Source organism: Leptodactylus fuscus, chromosome 4 (genome assembly GCF_031893055.1).
Source record: "Leptodactylus fuscus isolate aLepFus1 chromosome 4, aLepFus1.hap2, whole genome shotgun sequence".
Classification (NCBI taxonomy): domain Eukaryota; kingdom Metazoa; phylum Chordata; class Amphibia; order Anura; family Leptodactylidae; genus Leptodactylus; species Leptodactylus fuscus.
The window spans coordinates 185,283,020-185,302,486 of record NC_134268.1 but is presented as its reverse complement, the minus strand read 5'-3'; the positions used below and the strand labels follow the sequence as shown (position 1 = coordinate 185,302,486).

Genomic DNA, 19,467 nt, shown 5'->3' with positions numbered 1-19,467 from the left:
GTTGCTATGGGTAGCTCATCCCTTTAATGTCTGCCCCCTCAGTGCACTTCGGGCCCATTATTGTTCTAGTTTGCAATGTGCCCCTGAATCCTAATACACAGGATACACGCTCAGTATTCTTCAGACTTCAACAGGTTTTTCCCACTAAAGACAATTACGGTATATACACAAAATAGGACTTATTCACATTCTCGGAGGCCTTTTCTCTGTCACCCCAGGAATGTTTCCTTCTTTCTCAGAGTCATCCTGGCTGCAAATCACAGTGAGAGGATTGTCTACCAAGTGTGAACATAGCCAAAGACTTAGGCTGGCTAAGCCCACTAATTACAGGTGGGACCCGCCAAATTCCCGGTGTGTATGACATTCGCTTGGCATATGCCGGGGCATGTTGAATCTCAATATGCTCAATTCTTTATTGCTATAAGAGATAAGCCTATGCCGAGCTATCTGGCAGCGATTCCCTTTTCATCATTGAAAATACATGCAAACTCAGCTAAACCAAGAAGGTTGAGAGGAAAAAGCATACAGCAGATCTAAAGCATATGGCGAGCTTAATATTTAAGTGCAAGTCAAAATCAATTTACGGTAATAGAGAGATATACAATGGCGGCAAAAGGACAATCACGTGCGTGCCATATAAACTAGGCAATGAGAAACTATGGAGGGCGAATAAACAAGTCGGCAAATGCCATTGCAGATATATTTCCATTAGCTGGTGACAGTACAATGGCGGTCGTCGTCCTAAAGTATGTCCCCTTAATTAACATATTAAGGGGACATACTTTTCAATATAACAAGTCTACTATGCACGGAGTTATAATGTTGTGGCCCATACGCCCCATCTTTTGTCAGTCACCGGCCATGTGAAGTCCCCATAAAGTACTTTCTCCGTCTTTCCTCTACTAACAATAGAGGATGGCGGATAGTTTACGGCCTGAATACGGTACATATGGCGTACGCCACTGTGATAATGTGATGACTTGTTCCATTTGTTGTAAGACAATAAGTAAAGACGAGCTATAACCTTACATATTATTTAAGCACAAGATCAGCTACGTGCGACTCCCAGTAATGTAAAGGTTATTTTGGGGACATAACATAGATGCCCGGATCGTGTCATTGCTCTGCGCCCATCACTAGAGGGATTAATGCCTCTTCTCTGTTCTGCGTTGATGAACATTGCTGAATAATGCCAGAAAGCTGCCTGGCATGTGCGGAGCTTGTACAGATCAAACTACTCATCGGAGGAATTTTCCTAAAATAGGCAGCTGGCTTTTACCTGACAATAGGACACGGGCAAAGAAAACCATTCCCCATAACTGGCTTAAGGCTAGATGCTAGTATACACCAATGGCCTATTATTGCCAGGGAAACACGATTCAGCTGATGTTTTCTTCTACTAAATTACATAATGAGGTTTTCTCCAATATTCTAAATCTGATTCCAAGTCTCAAGAGATACCAGAACAAGAGGAAGTGGAGATCCCACTAACAGAGAAATAAATTGACACTTACTTACGGTGTATGTTAGGCTAAGGTTATACAGCCACAAGCCTCACGCAACAAAAGTTTCAATGCACTATTAGGGTGCATTCACACGATGTCTTTTGGCACGTAATGTGCCACGTAGACACCGCAGGATCTTTTGCGGGCCGTATACGCTCCCATTGTTTTCAATGGGAGCCAGAACCGTATATGCAGCGCTATTTTGCGGCCGCTGCAAAATCACGGCTGCAAAATAGTGCCGCGTATACGGTACCGGCTCCCATTGAAAACAATGGGAGCGTATACGGCCTGCAAAAGATCCTGCGGCGTCTACGTGACACATTACGTGCCAAAAGACATCGTGTGAATGCACCCTTACACTGTAGTGTTGTGTTGTGACATGCAACATCATGCGGCTGAGACGTAACGCTTGCAGAAAATCCAAACCTCTTGTGTTTCTGGTTGCAGGAGACAAGTCGCATGTGACTTTTTCACTATAGACTTCATAAGCAACTTGTTTGACCGTATGTCTACCCCTATATAGATGTATAAAAGCTGTGCAACACAGTCACAGACAAGTCACACAACTGCTTTAGCCTTCTGTATGACTTTGTCACGCAACACGTGTTGCCATGTAGCTCTAGCCTTAGCCTACATTCACATGACAGTGCCTTAAATGTACATGTGAGGGCAGTTCATTTTCAAGGATCCATCACAGAGATGAATCTACCGATTCGGGCCGACAAACAGTTTGTGCTATTTTTTTTCCTCTGATCGGTCACATGGACTATTACAACAACAGTCGTCTAAAAAGACTATGGGGGCCATTTATTGGCTGTTAATACATCTGTGGAGTCCGGTTATGTGAGTCATCCCTAACACCCCATGCATAAAGCCAAGTGTGCATCCAATGTGGGGCCAAGTTTGCGGCAGTGCATTCTGTTATGCATTCACGTCTATGGGGACTTGCAATCCATTCCAATGACTATATAGTTACATAGTAGAAGAAATTGGATGAAGACATCAGTCCATCAAGTCCAACCTATAACCCTACAATCCCCTACAGTGTTGATCCAGGGGAAAGCAAAAAACCCCATGAGGCTCATGCCAATTGCCCTATTTCAGGGGAAAAAAGTCCTTCCCTATAGAGCAGTTCCTATCCTGGCTCCTTATCATCGTAACAAAATGAATAGAAAGCCCCCCTAGACGTGAATGCATAACGGAATGAACTTGCTGCAAACTCTGCCCTACATCGGATGCACACTTGATCATGTGCATGGGGTTTAAGAACGTGTGCACTTCCGATGTGAGGCCCCCTTTGCAGCAGAATGCACCCAGATGAGACTCAGGAGTGACATGCAATTGCATCCTGTTGTGCATTCATGCCTACGATGGCTTCCGATTTATTCTGTTCTGATGACATGGAGCAGGACAGGAGCTGCTCTACAATCATCCTAGTCATCATAATGGAATGGATCGGATCTCCTCATAGAATCCATGTGCATTACGCTGCAAACGTGGACCTGCGCTATAGTCATCCACACTCTTTTGTCTGCATAAGTGACTGAAATACTTGTAGATTATACTTGATAAAGGGGTTGTTCAGTGTTGTCACTTCAGCGATTATGTCACGTATGACTGCTACAGCCAGCAGTGTTGTACAGTGACTGGCTGCTGAGGTCACATGTATGATGTACATGATGCAATCACTCTCTATGTAACAGCATGTAAATGGCAAACGTTAATTTTTTATGATATTTTTTAACGATATTTGGCACAACCCCTTTAACACCGGCGTCAATATGTTTATTAAGCATAATAAAAAATAAATTATGCCTGTGCAGTGCATAGATACAAGCCAAAAAACTTCTACATAAGGTCTGTAGGCACTCAAAGAAAATAAACATAGCGAGACGATTCTCAAATGCATTAATCTGCAGCGTTGGTGGTTGCTTTTTATGGAGGGAAGTGACAGGTGCTGGTTAAATATTAATCATCTCAGCACAGGTCTGGATCACATATCATAATTACATGTTTTTACATTAACAAGAAGTAGCTTAAAGTGCACCTCCGGGGTTCACTTAAAACAGCTTAGGATATGCCTATCCTTGGGTAAAGTTTCTAATTTAGATTTTTTTTTTTTAATGTACTTTCTGGTGTTTGGATACAGCATTTATTTTAGTATTAGGTGAATTAAGTTTGTACAGCCCTTTACTTCCTCCCTGCTGGTGTCACCTGCAAGAGCACAGGGGAGGGAAACTAAACTAAACTAAAATAGAAGTAAATGAGAACTTCCAAGAACAGGGCAGCTATACACGTTTGTGGGCTACTATGTTTTACCAGTCTACCCTTTACTTCTACTCTGCTAGTGTCAGCTGCTGAAGGAGAGAGGAGAGGGGGAACTAAAATATAATAAGAGTAAATGGGCACGTCCAATAACACAGCAAAAGGATACCGAACTCTCTGGGCTAAACAAGTCTTTGGGCCTCCATGTTTAGGCAGCTAGCCCTTTACTTCCTCCCTGCTACTATTAGCTTATGGCCTTCTAAGTTCTAATAGTCCTTTACTTTTTCCCTGCTGGTGTCACCTGCAAGATCATAGACAAAAAAGAAGAGGGGGAACAAAATAAAATATAATATGAGTAAATGAGAACTTCTAGCAACATGGCAAAGGAATACAGAACGCTCTAAGCTAAAAGAGACTGCAGACCTCTATGTTCTAGAAGTCAGTGAGTGTCCCAGGTATTGACCCCAGCAGACACTGTGTGCTAGCATGTAAAACTTGAACTATATGGTCAGATATATCTCTTAATGCTGTACAGATAAAGAACAATGGTATATTCGGGAACATTAATACCTACAAACAGGACTGTTACACTGAGGTTCCCACGGATGAATGAAGATACACCTACAACAGATTTACTAAGAACCTGATGAACCTGCCAGTTAACCTATCCTTCAGTATTGTAGGAGGAAGCTGGATCACAGGATAGACACTCATAAAACCTTACGGACAGAACATCCCTACTGGTGGGGGGCTCACAGGTCATATAGGTCTTATGCTGCAGTTACAAATTGACATTTTTTTTACTGTAGTTTGTGCGTTCACACAGCATTTTTTTTTTTTTAACAAGAATGCAATACCGTAAACTCATCTGCCTCCGTGAGGGTTCTGCAAATCCATAGAAGCCAGACAAGTAGATCTGCAGGAGTAGAAGGTGTGCATGTGCTGGTTCTGGAGGCCATGAGGAGGTTAATCACATAGCCGAACACACAGAACGCACACAATGAAAATGAAAAATCAGCTGTTTGATGTGCAGTTGTAAACAGTGACTGCCGGGCGTGAATCACAAGGCCTATGAATAATAAACAGCATCACATTCCATTCGCTTCAATCCATTTGATGTAGACGGCAGGCCGGACGGTAAGAGCTAGGAGTCTGAAACAAAAGCACAGGCAACTCCCCTCCCTGACAAGCCCTGCACAGGAAGCTTTACAGCCACTGTACAAAGCAGCCAATTAATCTGGTGGTTGGAAACCAGTCTCGGCTTACTAAAACCAGAAGAATCGCAGCTTAGCCTTGGCGACTCCCGAGCCAGATCCGACATTACCAACACACTATGGTCAATCATTCAAATGCCATAGAGATACAAGAGACACAAAAAACATCAAAGTCAAACACTAGTAAAACAAAGATGTAAGAGAAATGAGGCGCTATGCGATTATAAATGGCTCAAAAATGTATGTTAAAGAAGCACTCCGGTAAATAAATAACAAAAAATTACTTCCATACGTGATAAAGAACCAGCATGTAATGTAATGTTATTATATAACTTATTGACTGCTTTATTATGAAGTTATGTGCTCTACTCCAGAGCACGGACTTCCTCTCATGCACAGTGTTATCTGGAGGTTAAACTATTGATGCAGGTGTAATAGGGCCTTAATCCCATAGACCGGTACTCATAGTCCAACCTCCTGTTTATATGTGCACCAGAGGGGAGATCAGCACTCCACAGGGAGCACATAACATCACAATAAGCCACCATGCACACAATCATGTGCATGGTCACTGTGCTAGCTGTGTTTTTAGCTGCTAGCACTAACCTATTATTTTATTATGGCCCCAAACATCCAACCATGTATAATCATTGGTCTGCGTGGGGACAAAACTCAGGATAGATCCTATTCCTGTCAGTTTTGTCCCCAGGGGTCTGTTGAGGTTGCGAATAGAAAATGGATATAATAATTTATTCAATTTATTCAATAACACTATACACAGGCTCAAGTTTATATGAAGGGGATTTTTTTATATGTATTTTTTTTTTTTTTTTTACTGGAATAAGATTCTTCAACCATTGTTGGTTCTTACCATTATGACCTATAAGGCTCTGTTCACACTTAATGGAAACCATTGGGCATTCTGGTGTTTCCAAAGCCGTTTACCGTATATACTAGAGTATAAGCCGACCCGAATATAAGCCGAGGCCCCTAATTTTACCACAAAAAACTGGGAAAACTTATTGACTCGAGTATAAGCCGAGGGGGGGAAATGCAGCAACTAATGGAAAATTTCAAAAATTAAAATGGTCGGAGTTTTTGGGTGCAGTAGATGTTGGAAAGGGGAGGGGGTGTTTTGGTTGTCTGTCTGCCCCTTCCCTGAGCTTGAGGACTGTTTTTTTTTTCCCCCACTTGGAATTCAGTCTGGCTGAATATAGGGTATCTGCAGTGCTCCTATTAACCCCTTCCCGACAGAACAGGAGCTCTGCAGATCCCCTATATTCAGTAGACCGGGCACTTTCAGACACAGGGATACCTAATGTGTTTGTGTTTCACAGTCATTTTCTACTTTTATATGTATTCTAAGGAAAAGAGGGATTTAGCACTTTTAATTTATTTATTTTTCCACTATTTTATGGGAGATGCTATACATTGATATTGCGGCTGGTCATAGACCCCCCCCCCCCCCCCACCCCTTAAAAAAAATATATATATATATATATATTTATTTTTTCTGCTGACTCGAGTATACGCCAAGGGGGGTTTTTTCAGCACAAAAACTGCTGAAAAATTCGGTTTATACTCGAGTATATATGGTATATCTACAGAGCTATTTGTGCCACATGGGTGTTACCGCAGGGGTTGCATAGTACTCATTATTTCTGTACAGTGACATCACTGTCTTTATTTTATCTGTTTTGTGATATCACGATGTGCATTATTATTTATAATCTTTGTATTGTACCATCTCTGTGACCTTTACTATTTAGCGGTGACATCACTGTGTCCATATGACTGTAACATTTCCTCTGCTCTGTTACACTCCAGTGCACACTATTCTCATGTTATGACATCACTGTGCAGAATTAACCCTCGACTCCAGTGTTTATTATTCCTGCATGGTGAGATTGTTGCGAGTTATTCTTCTGCTGATGATTATCTCTGTTTTTATTTCCACTATTTATCATCTCTGCAGGTGACCTCACCAGGGTTACTATTGCTGTTTGTGTGTATTACTAAGATATTGTGACATTACTCCATGCAACCTTTCTGATGACTTGTATGTTTGCTAGCCATGTACGGTGACATCACTGTTATTCCACCCTTGCAGATATAACACTGTTTATTACCTAAGCATTATGACATCACTGTATTTCTTATAACTGTAGTGTGACATCACTCATTGGTTAGTGACTTTGTTGTGCAGATATGTGATTGGGTGCATTGGATTTTACTCACATTTGTGTTTAGGGGTTCACATGGGGCCCTACGTGTACACATACCGTCGTGGCATTCCGCGATGAATTAGGCCTAAATGAATGGGCCAGAGCCTCGCGCCGCCGCCGATCCAGCTGTGGAATCCGTGCAAGATAGGGCAGCTCGCTTCTTTTTTCTGCTAAAAGCTAGCAGAAAAAAGAAGCGAGCGGCTCTCATTGAAGTGAATGGGAGCAGCAGATTTTGAGGCGGATTCAGTGTCAAAATCCGTTGCCAACTTGCTCCGTGTAAACTAGCCCTTAAGGTTTAAGATTCTGAATGAACAATTTAATAGTTACAGATTTACTAACATGATACGGTGCTTTACAATTGCACCTGATTGTAAGTATAGTAACAATACAACATAAACATGCCTGTAGGATAGAGAGGCCTAAGAACACGAATTTACAACTTATACAGAATATAGAGTAGAATCAGACAAACTGTGTGTAATGTCTGATGAGAGGAAGCTCCGTCTATGGCAGATATCTGGCACAGAGCCTTTTGGGATGGACTGGAGATGCCCAGAGGTCTTGGAGGTAAATATTTGAAGAAGGAATTAAAAGGATGCTCCTCACTACTGTAAAATGGCCATGAACATCTCAGGTTACTCTGTGCACACTCCCCCCCCCCCCCCCCTCTTGTACCCCTGAATGGATCATTCCAATGCAGGTGGGAGGGTCTCAGACTACCAAAGCACAGTGTGCATAGAGCAGTCTGCGAAACAAGTGGCTATCTGGGGGCTGGAACTCATAAGGAAACTAACCAAAAAGCACCAGAAAATTTTTTTGTATGGCTGCTTAAGGAGGACTTTTCATCTCTTCCAATATTGTATGTGCTATATTTTGCTGCAAAGCTGACAGTGTGTTGAATTCAGTTTTGCCCATTTATGCCACAGTTGCAGAGATACCGATGACATTAGTTTTGGCTTCAATGGCAGCCCTCTGTGTATAGATATTAGTACCGAAACGAATGGCACCGTTATCACTGCAACCGGGGCAGATACCAGCAAAACTGACAGTGCACTGAACTCAGTACACTGCCAGCTATGCAGAGGTATATAACACGCTTATAGGTTATAGGACATGAAAGAATAAGGGTGTGTATATTATTTCAATGGTAGAAGAAAAAAAATTAAGGAAAAGATGCAATACCAAAAATCTAAAAAAATAAAAATGAGTGACTACTAAAGGCATTGAGTGAACAGTCATTTTAAAAGGCTTTTCCCATCAAAGCAAGTCATCTCCTATCCATAGGATAAGGGAATAATGTGTAGGTTGGGGTGGGGTGGAACCTCTCAGACCACCCCTAATCTGGTGGATGGGGGACTTTTGGTCAGGTAGCGCTCATCCGGCTTCATTCATTTCAATTGGAAAGGCGGAGATGGACTCCCCAACTTGCCCCCAGGTTCTCCAAGTAAGTAATAACTTGCTTTGATGGGGTACACTGGCTGCATCTGTCCTATTTCTGACATCAAGGCAGGAAAGGTTAATTCACATTACCAGTAGTTCATCCATGCTGGTCTGACATTTTTCTAGATTAATCCTCTTAATAGCCACTTTCTCTTTTTTGGGAGTACAGTACGCAGCTTGGACCACCGCTGTTGCCCCACTACCTGCAGAACAGAACAGAACAAAGTGTTAGGACAGTTTAGAGAAGTTGTAATAGAGTCAAGACTGCAGAAACCATAAATGTACAATATACAGCATATATAAGATCATAAAACCAAGCAATAAGAAATGGAAGGACAATCTAGCGAGAGTAAAGGCATGCCTGTATGGTTTCTAGGGACAACACGCGCAACTTTTCTTCCTTTCACTCATTCTCTTGCATGACCCAAATCTGATGTGCTATGTACACAGTCAATAAAAGAGGAAATAAATAATGGATGTAACCAATCGCTTTAGTAACAAACCAAGATTCCCTTGTTAATTCTTATACAAAGGAGCAATCCTCCTGTGTATTGTGCAGCTGAGGCTACTGAGTGGTCTTAGGGGGTCACAAGGGGCGTAAAGCTTATGGCGAACAAGGCATGGCAAGCGAACTGACAGCGAACAATAGAGAACTGGGTACATTATTTTTATTTCTTTTGCTCTCACTCCTGTCCCAGGCCCCTCCAATTACTGGACAATGCCTTTAAGAGTCTGTTCACACTCCGCACCGACCACTGATTAGCCACTATTAGCTTAAATGGGTTGATCAGGTTTAGTCTCAAACCGCGGTTTCTGCATCTGAAACAACCGTGGAATCTGCCACAAAATCAAACATTTTTTTTTTCCACCTGTCCTGCATTGCCTCCCATTGATACAACAGGATGCAAATTCCTAAAGGAATCTGAAGTAGCCTACAGGATAGAAGGCACACCATTTTCGGGCACACTGCAGTTGATAAAGAAGGACCCCCAATCAATTGCCCCACTAAGAAGAGAAGTCTACCATTTTCCAAAGCATATAGCATTGTGTAGAATCCGTCCACCACCCCGATTTTACCAGTCTACATCTTAGCTGCTGCAATCCAAGGCAGTCCTGACACGTACAGGCCAAATAAACAGAAAAGCTTATGACCATTCGAGAGAATGCATCTTAAGTATGCTGAAGAAATTTGTCAAAATTGGTTTGTTACCATAGACGCACATATGACTAGCATGAACTCCAGTTATTATTCTGGGCTATGCCGGCTAGTTTAATCTCCACCAGCCGAGTCAAATGGTCTGTATTCTAATAGCACATTAAGTGCTCGAGCTAAGACTTCTAGCGGAGATCCTTGAGACTTATTTCTTTATTTGTAAAAGTCAGCTGAAATTTTCACAATTCTTAGAAAACGGTTATATTAATAGAAGTGCTAATGTAAGTAAAGATGAATGTATAAAGGAATTTTCCTATGGTAGACTCAGGATAGGGGGTAAGGGTGTGATCACTAAGAATCCAACCATTGGGACATCCAGAAAAGACATGAATGTCTGACCACTGCTCGATTCACTATGGAGTTTCAGACTTCCAGGACAGCGGTGGTCATGTATGTGCAACACCATTCCATTCACATGGAATAGTCAGAGCCCCCATTCTTGTGAAATGGGGATAAATGAAAAAGGGAAACCCCCTTTAAGACTAAGGCCTTGCTTAGCGTAACGTGTTTTTCCCCGCAGTGCATTTTACGAAAGTCTTTCTTCTTCAATTATACCTATAGGAAACCCGCCGGCTGTTCTGTAGGTATAATTGACAAGCTGCGATTTCCAAAACCACAAAGGTTTTGGAAATCGCAGCGAGTCCGCTGCGCATATTTTTTCAGCAAAGCATGGACTGAATTCATTAGAATCCCATCCGACTTGCAATGACTGGAAAATGCTGCTTTTTTTTCCACTGCATTTTCACCGCGGCCAAACCAAACCTAACAGCCAGTTCTATAGTTAGGAGCGTACAAAAAGCTTATAGGACTGGCTCCACCTTGTAACACAGGGGTATTAAAGTCTGTTCTTACAAATGACCCCCCTCAGCAGTCAGCAGTGATAGATAGCCAGGGCTGTAGAGTCAGAGGCCAATCCAGATGGAGAAAAAAAGCCAGTGATTGAATTTCTACAAAAATTAAAAGTAAAAAACTATCTACATGTTTCTACAATACCAATAATTGCATCATGTAATATATTATAATTAATGATGTTATTTGATCCCAATTGATAACGTATTTCCGACTCCCACCGCACAGCCCTGGTTATCACAGTGACAGGGGTTCAGTTTGGTCATGTGAATATAGTCTAAGCAGCACTTAAAATACACACAGGTACACGGATACACTGCCCTATATAGTGGTTCTGCCACGAACTTGCGAGAATCAGAGCAGAAAGCATGGTGACCTGGACGTGCGAGTATACACGAAGCAGAAAAGACGTTGCCTTTCAATAGGTGTTAGCTAAGGAGCCATATAATGAGACTGCTGCTCGTGCTCTGCAAGGATCCGGTCAGTAAGGGGTTGACAGGCCGGATGATGCTGGAGAATATCCCATGGTACATTACAGAAATCCTGAAGGATGTGGCAGAGCCCCAGTTTGGCTAACGTGAGCACATCACCGGCATAGAGTCGCCTTATAGCTTAGGAGCTGTAACAGAACACTCCTGTCTTGTGGCTACGTTCCATGTTCTTTCTGAACACGCCTGGGACGTGCGAGCGCTGAGGTAATGACATGCACAGCACTAACAAGTCATTTTCCTCGGAACATTTTTGTCACATCTGAATGAATGCAATACAAAATAAGGATTCTTTCATTTGTATTCATTGGTTAGGAAAAGTGGTTTTCGAGCAGGATACATTATAGTTCAAGACTCATACCGATATTTCACATCACAAATGGGGCCCCATGAGATGGGCAGCTAGCCATCAGGGCCCACACGGTCAACAATCCTGTGTTTGTATGCGACCCACGTAGACTAAGACCCATTGATAGGATTTACAAATAGATCACAAAGAACCGCAAGATTAATTTTGCTTGGTCAGACATGAAGAATATTAAGTCGAACTACATAGTCAGGATTCAGATCAGAATATTGATGGATCAGGAATAACAGGACACTTAGTCTGATTTCTTACACCGCAAATCAATACACCAGACAAGCCATTTATGTGCTGTAGGAGTCTCCAGGCACTAACTAGTTAAACAGTTACAGCAGCAGAAAGTCAGAAAGAGCAACCACGGTTAAAGGGGTCGTCCACTTTAAGAACAATATTGAGAGACAAAAGTTATTCTTTGCACAATGAAAAGTTCGTCAATTTTCCGATATACTTTCTGTATCAATTCCTCACGGTTTCTTAGATCTCTGCTTGCTGAACTTCAGTCTACTTACTCCGAGAGTATAAAAAAAAAAATCAGTCCATGGTCATGTGATGTACAATCCTCCCATCCTCTCCTACAGCTATCTGACATGTTTATGGAAGAGTTGGAGTGGATTGTTGGAAGACATTTTGTCAATTGCTGTCTAAGTATAAAGCCAGCTAAAGGCGGAGGCCCCAAGTTGAGAAAGTGCAGCTTATGTTGCAGATTTTGCTGCGGTTTTTTGAGCCAAAGCCAGGAGTGGATTGAGCAGAAGGGAGAAGTATAAGAACTTCTTATATATTTCACACTCCTTCTGTAGCTATTCTTGGCTTTGGCTCAAAAAAAAAAAAAAAAAAAAAGCAACAAAACCTGCAACAAAAAAACCCCTGCGTTTCTGCAACGTTTGGCTTTAACCTAAGGGCTCGTTAACACAGAGTTTTTGGGCAGCGGATTTTTATGCGGAACCCGCCTCAAAATCTGCTGCCAAAATTGGCTCAAATTTACTTCAATGGGAGCCACTTGCTTCTTTTTTCCCACTACCTAGTAGCAGAAAAAAAAAGCGACATGCCCCTTCTTCCTGTGGCTTCCGCAGCGCGAGACTCCCTCCCGATTAGGCCCATTCATTTGGGCCTAATCCAGAGCAGAATGCCGCGACAGGATTCTGGTGCACTGCAATGGTATTCTGTCGCGGCTAGCCACGCTGTATGTTCACACACGGAATCCATTTTCTGCCGTGTGAACATACCCTAGAGGATTTTTTTTTTCATGGACTCCATTTTACCAGTTTCCAGCCTGGGCTCTGGCTGTTCTGAGTCTCAGTTTCTGGACTAGTTCCGACCCCAAAGTATATGTTCGAAACAAACACCTAGCACTTTTCTGTCACTGCTCTACAGAGATGGGAGTTGGCCTTTCCATTACAAGGGGCATGTCTTCCAGCTGCCATAATATCCATAACAGCAGAGGAAACTATAGCACAGCCCTATTGAAGTGAAGAGCGGCAGTGGTCGCTGGATGAACTGCCGGGAGGATGGAAGGACCTCTGTGCCCCCTTTATTCTTATGATTGGTGGGGTCACCTTGACTAGATTCACGGGTTTTACTTATTTGAGTGTAAGGAGAGACCTGTCAATTGAGCCAAGCGGAGCAGGGAGAAGCCAGCTCGTGTCCGGTTGCACCCAGTACATTAAAAACTTTTTGGGACATTCACCCAAAATTACATTGAAACGTTGTCCTCCAGTGAGGAGTCTTCTCAAAGACAATGGTTTGCAATATAACATAATATATGGTGGGACTGAAAATCTGACACAGAAATTCTGGTATGTAGGGGAGGAATTCTTTTTGAGAGATTTTAGTATAGTTTTTTTAGTTAAAAAAAAAAATAAGTTTCACAGGGCATTCCGGGTCATCTATATAAGAAGAGACGTGTCTGCCGGCCAGGACTCAATGTGTTATACAAGAGATAAGGGCCAGTTTTTAATCTGTAACAACCCAAAAAATAGAACTTTACTTTCAACAAAATTACAGTAGTTTGTGGAAAATAGTTGAAGGGAAAACTTCACAAATCTTAGACATGGCTTATGTCCGGGCGGAATACATCACAACATCTGACATTTTCTCGCAATGTCACTTTCATCCAGTATTACTCCGATTTTACTATGATCTGGCTTTTGTTCCAAAAAAGATACATCAGTAATAAAACCGTCACCTTTTTATAGGCCTCACACACCGACTGACATGTGGGAACACAGTGTGAATAGTTACAGAGACGCCATGTGCTCATGTTCTTCTATTTACTAGGGCACTGCAGCCAATGGAAGGGGTTTATATGATGTAACCTATCACAAGATGTCCACCCCAACAATGTGACCTGGGTTTAGGACCTTTGTAATGTTTACTCTTCAGACAGCCCAAGAAATATCTTATCTAAGTAGATAGATAGATAGATAGATAGATAGATAGATAGATAGATAGATAATGTACTATACCATATCTAGATATATAGATATACACTAGACCATCAGGATATCTCTGTGTATTACTAATACAACCAACTTAAAGGGCACGTGTAGGACTTTGAAAACATGGCTGCTTTCTTCTCAGCAAGTGACCTCACATCCATTGGTTGCAAGGCAATGCCACATCGAAGTCCCATTAAAATGAATGATGTGACTGAGCGGCATGGCCATGTGACCAAAAGAATTAAGGGCTCGTTCATACGTGAGCAAAGGGGAGGTTTTTGACAGCGGATTTCACGTCAAAAACCTCCCCTTACAATGGTGGTCTATGCAGACCACCAGGCTTCTTTTCTCCGCTAGCGGCGGGCTGCTGATAGAGGAGAAAAGAAGCGACATGCCCTTTCTTCAGCTTCCACCCCGGGCAGCACCCTCCTATGTCGGCTCATTCATTTGAGCCGACAGCGGAGGGGAAAGCCGCGACCGCGATGGTTGTGGCAGGCGGGTTTTGATCAGAGAGAGACGCGGATTGCCGCATCTCTCTTGGTGTCAAAACCCGCGCGGGCAGTTCACGTGTAAACTAGCCCTTAAGGTCATTTCCTGAGAAGAAGAAAGCAATTGTGTTTTAAGAGGTTCTCCAGGTATATGATACTAATGTCCCATCAGATGGGTGGGGGTCTGAAACCGGTCAACAGTAACTCAGTACGGCCTTTACAGGAAGAATAAAGTTATCCACTTCAGACTCCAAATAGCGGCTGCTGAAAGCAACTGATCAGCCTTTCATTCATCGATCTGTGCTGCCATTTTTGAATTAGCCCAGTTTTCTTGGTATGCTGATTACCCTGCACGGAGCACCAGAAGCCTTATCACTGTTCTCACCGCCCCCTTCTTTACGGATGATCCTACAGCTCTTCACTGCTTCCTTCAGAGCAGCTAGTCATGTACAGCGCGATTAAAATCTTGCTCATGCGCTGTACGTAACTAGCTGCTCTGGAAGCAGTGAAGAACTATAAAAGGAGGGATCATCTGTAAAGAAGGGGGCGCGTGTAAGTTCTTTCATTCTTTACGTAATTTTGTAGCCCCTATAAATTTTCACCAACTCCACCAAATCAAGTTCTTAGCATTTGTTAATAGATGCTGCTCCACTGATTCCGACACAGTTGGGAGTCTTTCTGTAGTCCTCACCATTCCCAAGCAACAAGTGCAGTTAGCTTTGGTACCTGATATACTATGTAAACTCTGTAAAGTCAGAAGGGCGGTGTCAGGCAGGGGGTGTGATTCAGAGCTCCAATCAGAGGCAGCCAGTGTCAGAGCTCAGAATCACAGCCCTTGTCTGCTGCTGCCTGACACAGCCGTCCTGACAATAGAGAGCCTAAATACGGTAGTCTATCAGGCACCAAACAGCACTGACTGCACGGGAATTGTGGGAGTTAGAGAAAAAAAATCCAACTGTGCTGGAATCAGTGGAGCAGCAGCTATTCAATGATGGAAAGAGCTGGACTTGTTGAAGGTGGTAAAATGTCCTTATTAAAGAAAAAAAATCAAACATTACAATGCATAGAGTATGTACAGAGTACATGGGGGCTGCATGTACTGTACAAGATAGGTTTTAAAAAAAAAGTAGTAGAGCGCTTACAACTGTAGCCTATTTACAATAAAATACTTATGTTTTCTGTAGCAGTTCGGGTGTGCTTGACAGAAGGAATTGCTTAGTCCTTACCCTATATATGCGGTCAAAAATACAAAAAAAAAAAAAAAAAAAAAGCAACCAAAACCTGTTCGTATAAGTTAATGCACTCTATCAGGATTCGTTGACATCCTCTATATAACCAAATCTTTAACTATCTTGAACAGAAGCCATAAGAACTAACGAAAAGCAAATTCAGAAAATCCTTTTATATAACATATGTGCATGTAGACTTGTAGTCAAATTCTATATAGTCTCAAATCCTACAAAAAATGACAGCTATACAAGGTCTATTATATCATTGGAAGATTACAATTTTTTAAAAAAAAACTATTATTCTTCCATATGTTGAAAATTCTAATAGGCTATATACACATGGGCAAAGCAATGGTTGAAAAATAATAATAATAATAATAATAATAATAATAATAATAATAATAGTGTACCAGCACAGAGATACTATACAGACCCAATAGACATGGAACTGTATATATCTTACACATTAGAAAAGTAAATTTTGTTGGTTGTCTGTCCTCGGCACTAGGGTTGAGCCGATCTTGACTTTTCAGGATCGATTTTAAAATCCGATTTCCGATCATTTTTCATTCGAACCCGATCCCAATGCAAGTCAATGGGATTTTTTTATTAATCAGAGATCGGATTTTAAAAGCAATTCTACCCCCTGGTGTCCACTTACCTCCAGAGATGGCTGGTCCTGCGCCCCGTGCCTTCATTCTTCGCCTCGCTGCTGCTCCACGCTGCCCCCTCCCTGCCAGGTTAGGAGAGTGTGGGCGGGTTAGGAGAGTGTGGGCGGGTACTGGGAGGGGAGATGTCACGTCTCCCCGCCCTGTACCCGCCCACACTAAGCCACAAGCCCCGCCTACCTAGTGCTTTAAACACTAACCTGGGAGGCGGGGCAGCGAGGCAAGAAGAAGGAGGGCACTGGAGCAGCCATCTCTAGAGGTAAGTAGCTGCTAGAGATTTAGTTTAGCCTTCCATTCGAATGAATGAAGGCAGCCGGCGCGCAGGGGGTTAAGGCTGTGTGTCGGCTGCTTCCATTCATTCCTATGGAACTGCAGCGGAGCCTTCACACTGAACATACAGCGTATACTCAGTGTGAAGGCTAAGCAATGCACATAAAAAGATCGTGTTCGGAATTCCGATGGCGATCGTGAAATTTTCTCGATCGCCGATCGGAATCCGATCTTTTCCAAACACGATCGCTCAACCCTACTCGGCACTAAATCTGGCAGATAGATAAGTGATGTGCTTACAAAGGTTTTACATCGTCTTTCATCTCTCTAAGACTTACTGTTCTCATATTCACAAACTCAAACATGGCACCTCTGGCTTCCTCAACAAGACTCTTCCTCCTTATCACATAACATGACCCACATTTGCCAATAGAAGCTCTCAGGTCCTTCATTCTTACCCTTACTGACATACACACAGTTATCACATGATCTGTTTCAACCAATAGAAACTTTTGGCCCTTTATTCTTCTCCTCACTGACATACGCACAGTTTCATACCAGTTTTCCATAAGAATCCAGCCCTTTATTTTCTTTTCTTTTTTGTTTTGTTTTAGACCAGATTTCCATAAGAACCTAGTGACAAAAAGCACCATTTATTTTTTTTTTTATTTAATTGACAAAAGCCAATATGGCACCACTGGATTTTTCCATATCACATCAGATGACCATTATTAGTGAATAGAAGCTCAAAGCTGGCAGGTTGGGCATACTTAGCCTCACAGACATACACCATACATGCAGTTTCAGATCAGACTTTCATAGCAAACCAGAAATTTTTGTTTTACCCCTGGTTTCCATAAACACTCAGCAAAATATTCACAAAAGCAAATACCACTGGCTTCCACATTAAGGGCCTTTCTAAATATCCCATCAGATGACCCATATTAGCCAGTAGAAGCTTGCATGTCAAGCTGACATACACACAGTTTGGATTTTTCAGCATTTCCGATAATAACTGTTTTAACTTTAATCTTTTAATAAATAAAATGTATTCAATTTATTTGGACCATATACAGTTCATATTTTTTTTTATAATTTATATATTCATTGGAATGGTCTAGTATCGTGATGGCGAACCTATGGCACTGGTGCCAGAGGTGGCACTCAGAGCCCTCACTCTGGGCACCCATCTGTGCAACAACCCATCTGTGTGGTGGCCACTGTGCAGCCAATTGTACTGTGTTGGGGCCACTTTGCAGCAGATTATACTGTGTGGTGACCATTGTAGAACAGATTGTACTGTGTGGGGAACACTGTGGAGCAGATTGCACTGTGTGGGGTTCATTGTGGAGCAGATTGGACTGTGTGGGGGCCACTGTGGAGCAGATTGGACTGTGTGGGGGCCACTGTGGAGCAGATTGGACTGTGGGGGGCCCCTTCACTAATTATATCACACAGTATCTGTTTTATAGCAGACGTGATATTATTACAGGTCATAATAATATTGCATGGTCAGTATAAAACAGATCTGTATAGTGACCATTAATTGTTCAAAGTTATACCAAATTCAGTACAAAGTTATTTGTATTATTGAAAGCTCTATAAATCCCCATTCACACGACCGTATTTTGCAAGTCTGTAATTGTGAATCCACACAGTATTAAGGTTAAATTGCCATGTTGTTGGTAAATTAGTGAGTTTTGGGTTGCAGTTTGGGCACTCGGTCTCTAAAAGGTTCGCCATCACTGGTCTAGTAGATACTGACTTATTGAATTGCGAATCACAGGATACTTAGTGTTAACTAATAACTACATAACACAAAGTCAATAAAAGGTACTTGCACAAAAAGCCACTCAATAGAATAATATCTTAGTACAGTATCTAGGTGGTGTAGATAAGACTGTGGTTACAAGGAGCCATCTGGCATCAATTAAGTCATCGAAGTTTATACTCCGCACTACTAAACTATAATCACAAGCAGAATGCCGACTCTCATCCTTGACACTCCGCCACCCGGCAGCAGCTGTGCTCTTATTCTTAGTTTCAGTATATGAGAACAAAGCTGTCCCAAAAGGTCTCCTCTAAGCAATGCCCGCAAGTCCCTGCACCTGGACAATTATCATGTGTTTTTGTGGAGAGATGAATAAAACAGTAGAACCAGCAACGTAGCCGAATATTGGGTACCGTCTCCAGATAGGAAACCTCCTCCTGCTTTTGTAGGTATTAGAATATAATAGGTATGAGAGTATCACAACAGGGGTGTTCCTCCTTGTGAAGGCTGCTGAGATCATGGCCAACGAAGATCTAAAAAAAAGCCTTATTCAGGACATATCACTAAACATGGTTCATGGTTCTAGTTGAGATGTCAAAAATATGCAATCAGGTCAAAAAGGTCAACAACCTGTTACTAAAACTTCATTGTAGTGTACAGTGGGCCAGGGAGCCAAATTGCGTGCGCACACACGTTTTTATTTCTGATATGCATCACACAGTAACGAAACTCCTAGAACATGATGAAGGAGCAATTTAGTAGTGTTGCTGCTCAAGAACAAATCTTCCATGTAGTACAGGATATCAGCAGTATTTTAGTCTGTGTTCACACCTGTGTCAGAGTGTCTGTTAGGATTTTCCAATGCAAAGTGCATGAAAATTAAACATACCACACTAATTCAGTAAAACGACAGACATTATGACAATCAACAATGGGGTCTGTAGGGGTCCAGGGGTATCAGTTATCCAACAGGTCTGAAACAGTCACTATTTTCACTATCGATATCAATGGATAAACTTCTCAGGTCACTGAATGCAGGTCAA

The 19,467-nt window shown here is 42.2% G+C and overlaps 1 protein-coding gene across 1 annotated transcript in view; it reads right to left on the bottom strand.

Moving 5' to 3' along the window:
* Positions 1-19,467, bottom strand: part of OXSR1 (oxidative stress responsive kinase 1) — a 72,485-nt gene that overhangs the window by 25,499 nt on the left and 27,519 nt on the right. The window contains exon 2 of the mRNA XM_075271480.1: positions 8,740-8,852. Coding sequence (XP_075127581.1) covers positions 8,740-8,852 — 113 coding nt within the window. The remainder of the gene's footprint in view (positions 1-8,739; positions 8,853-19,467) is intronic.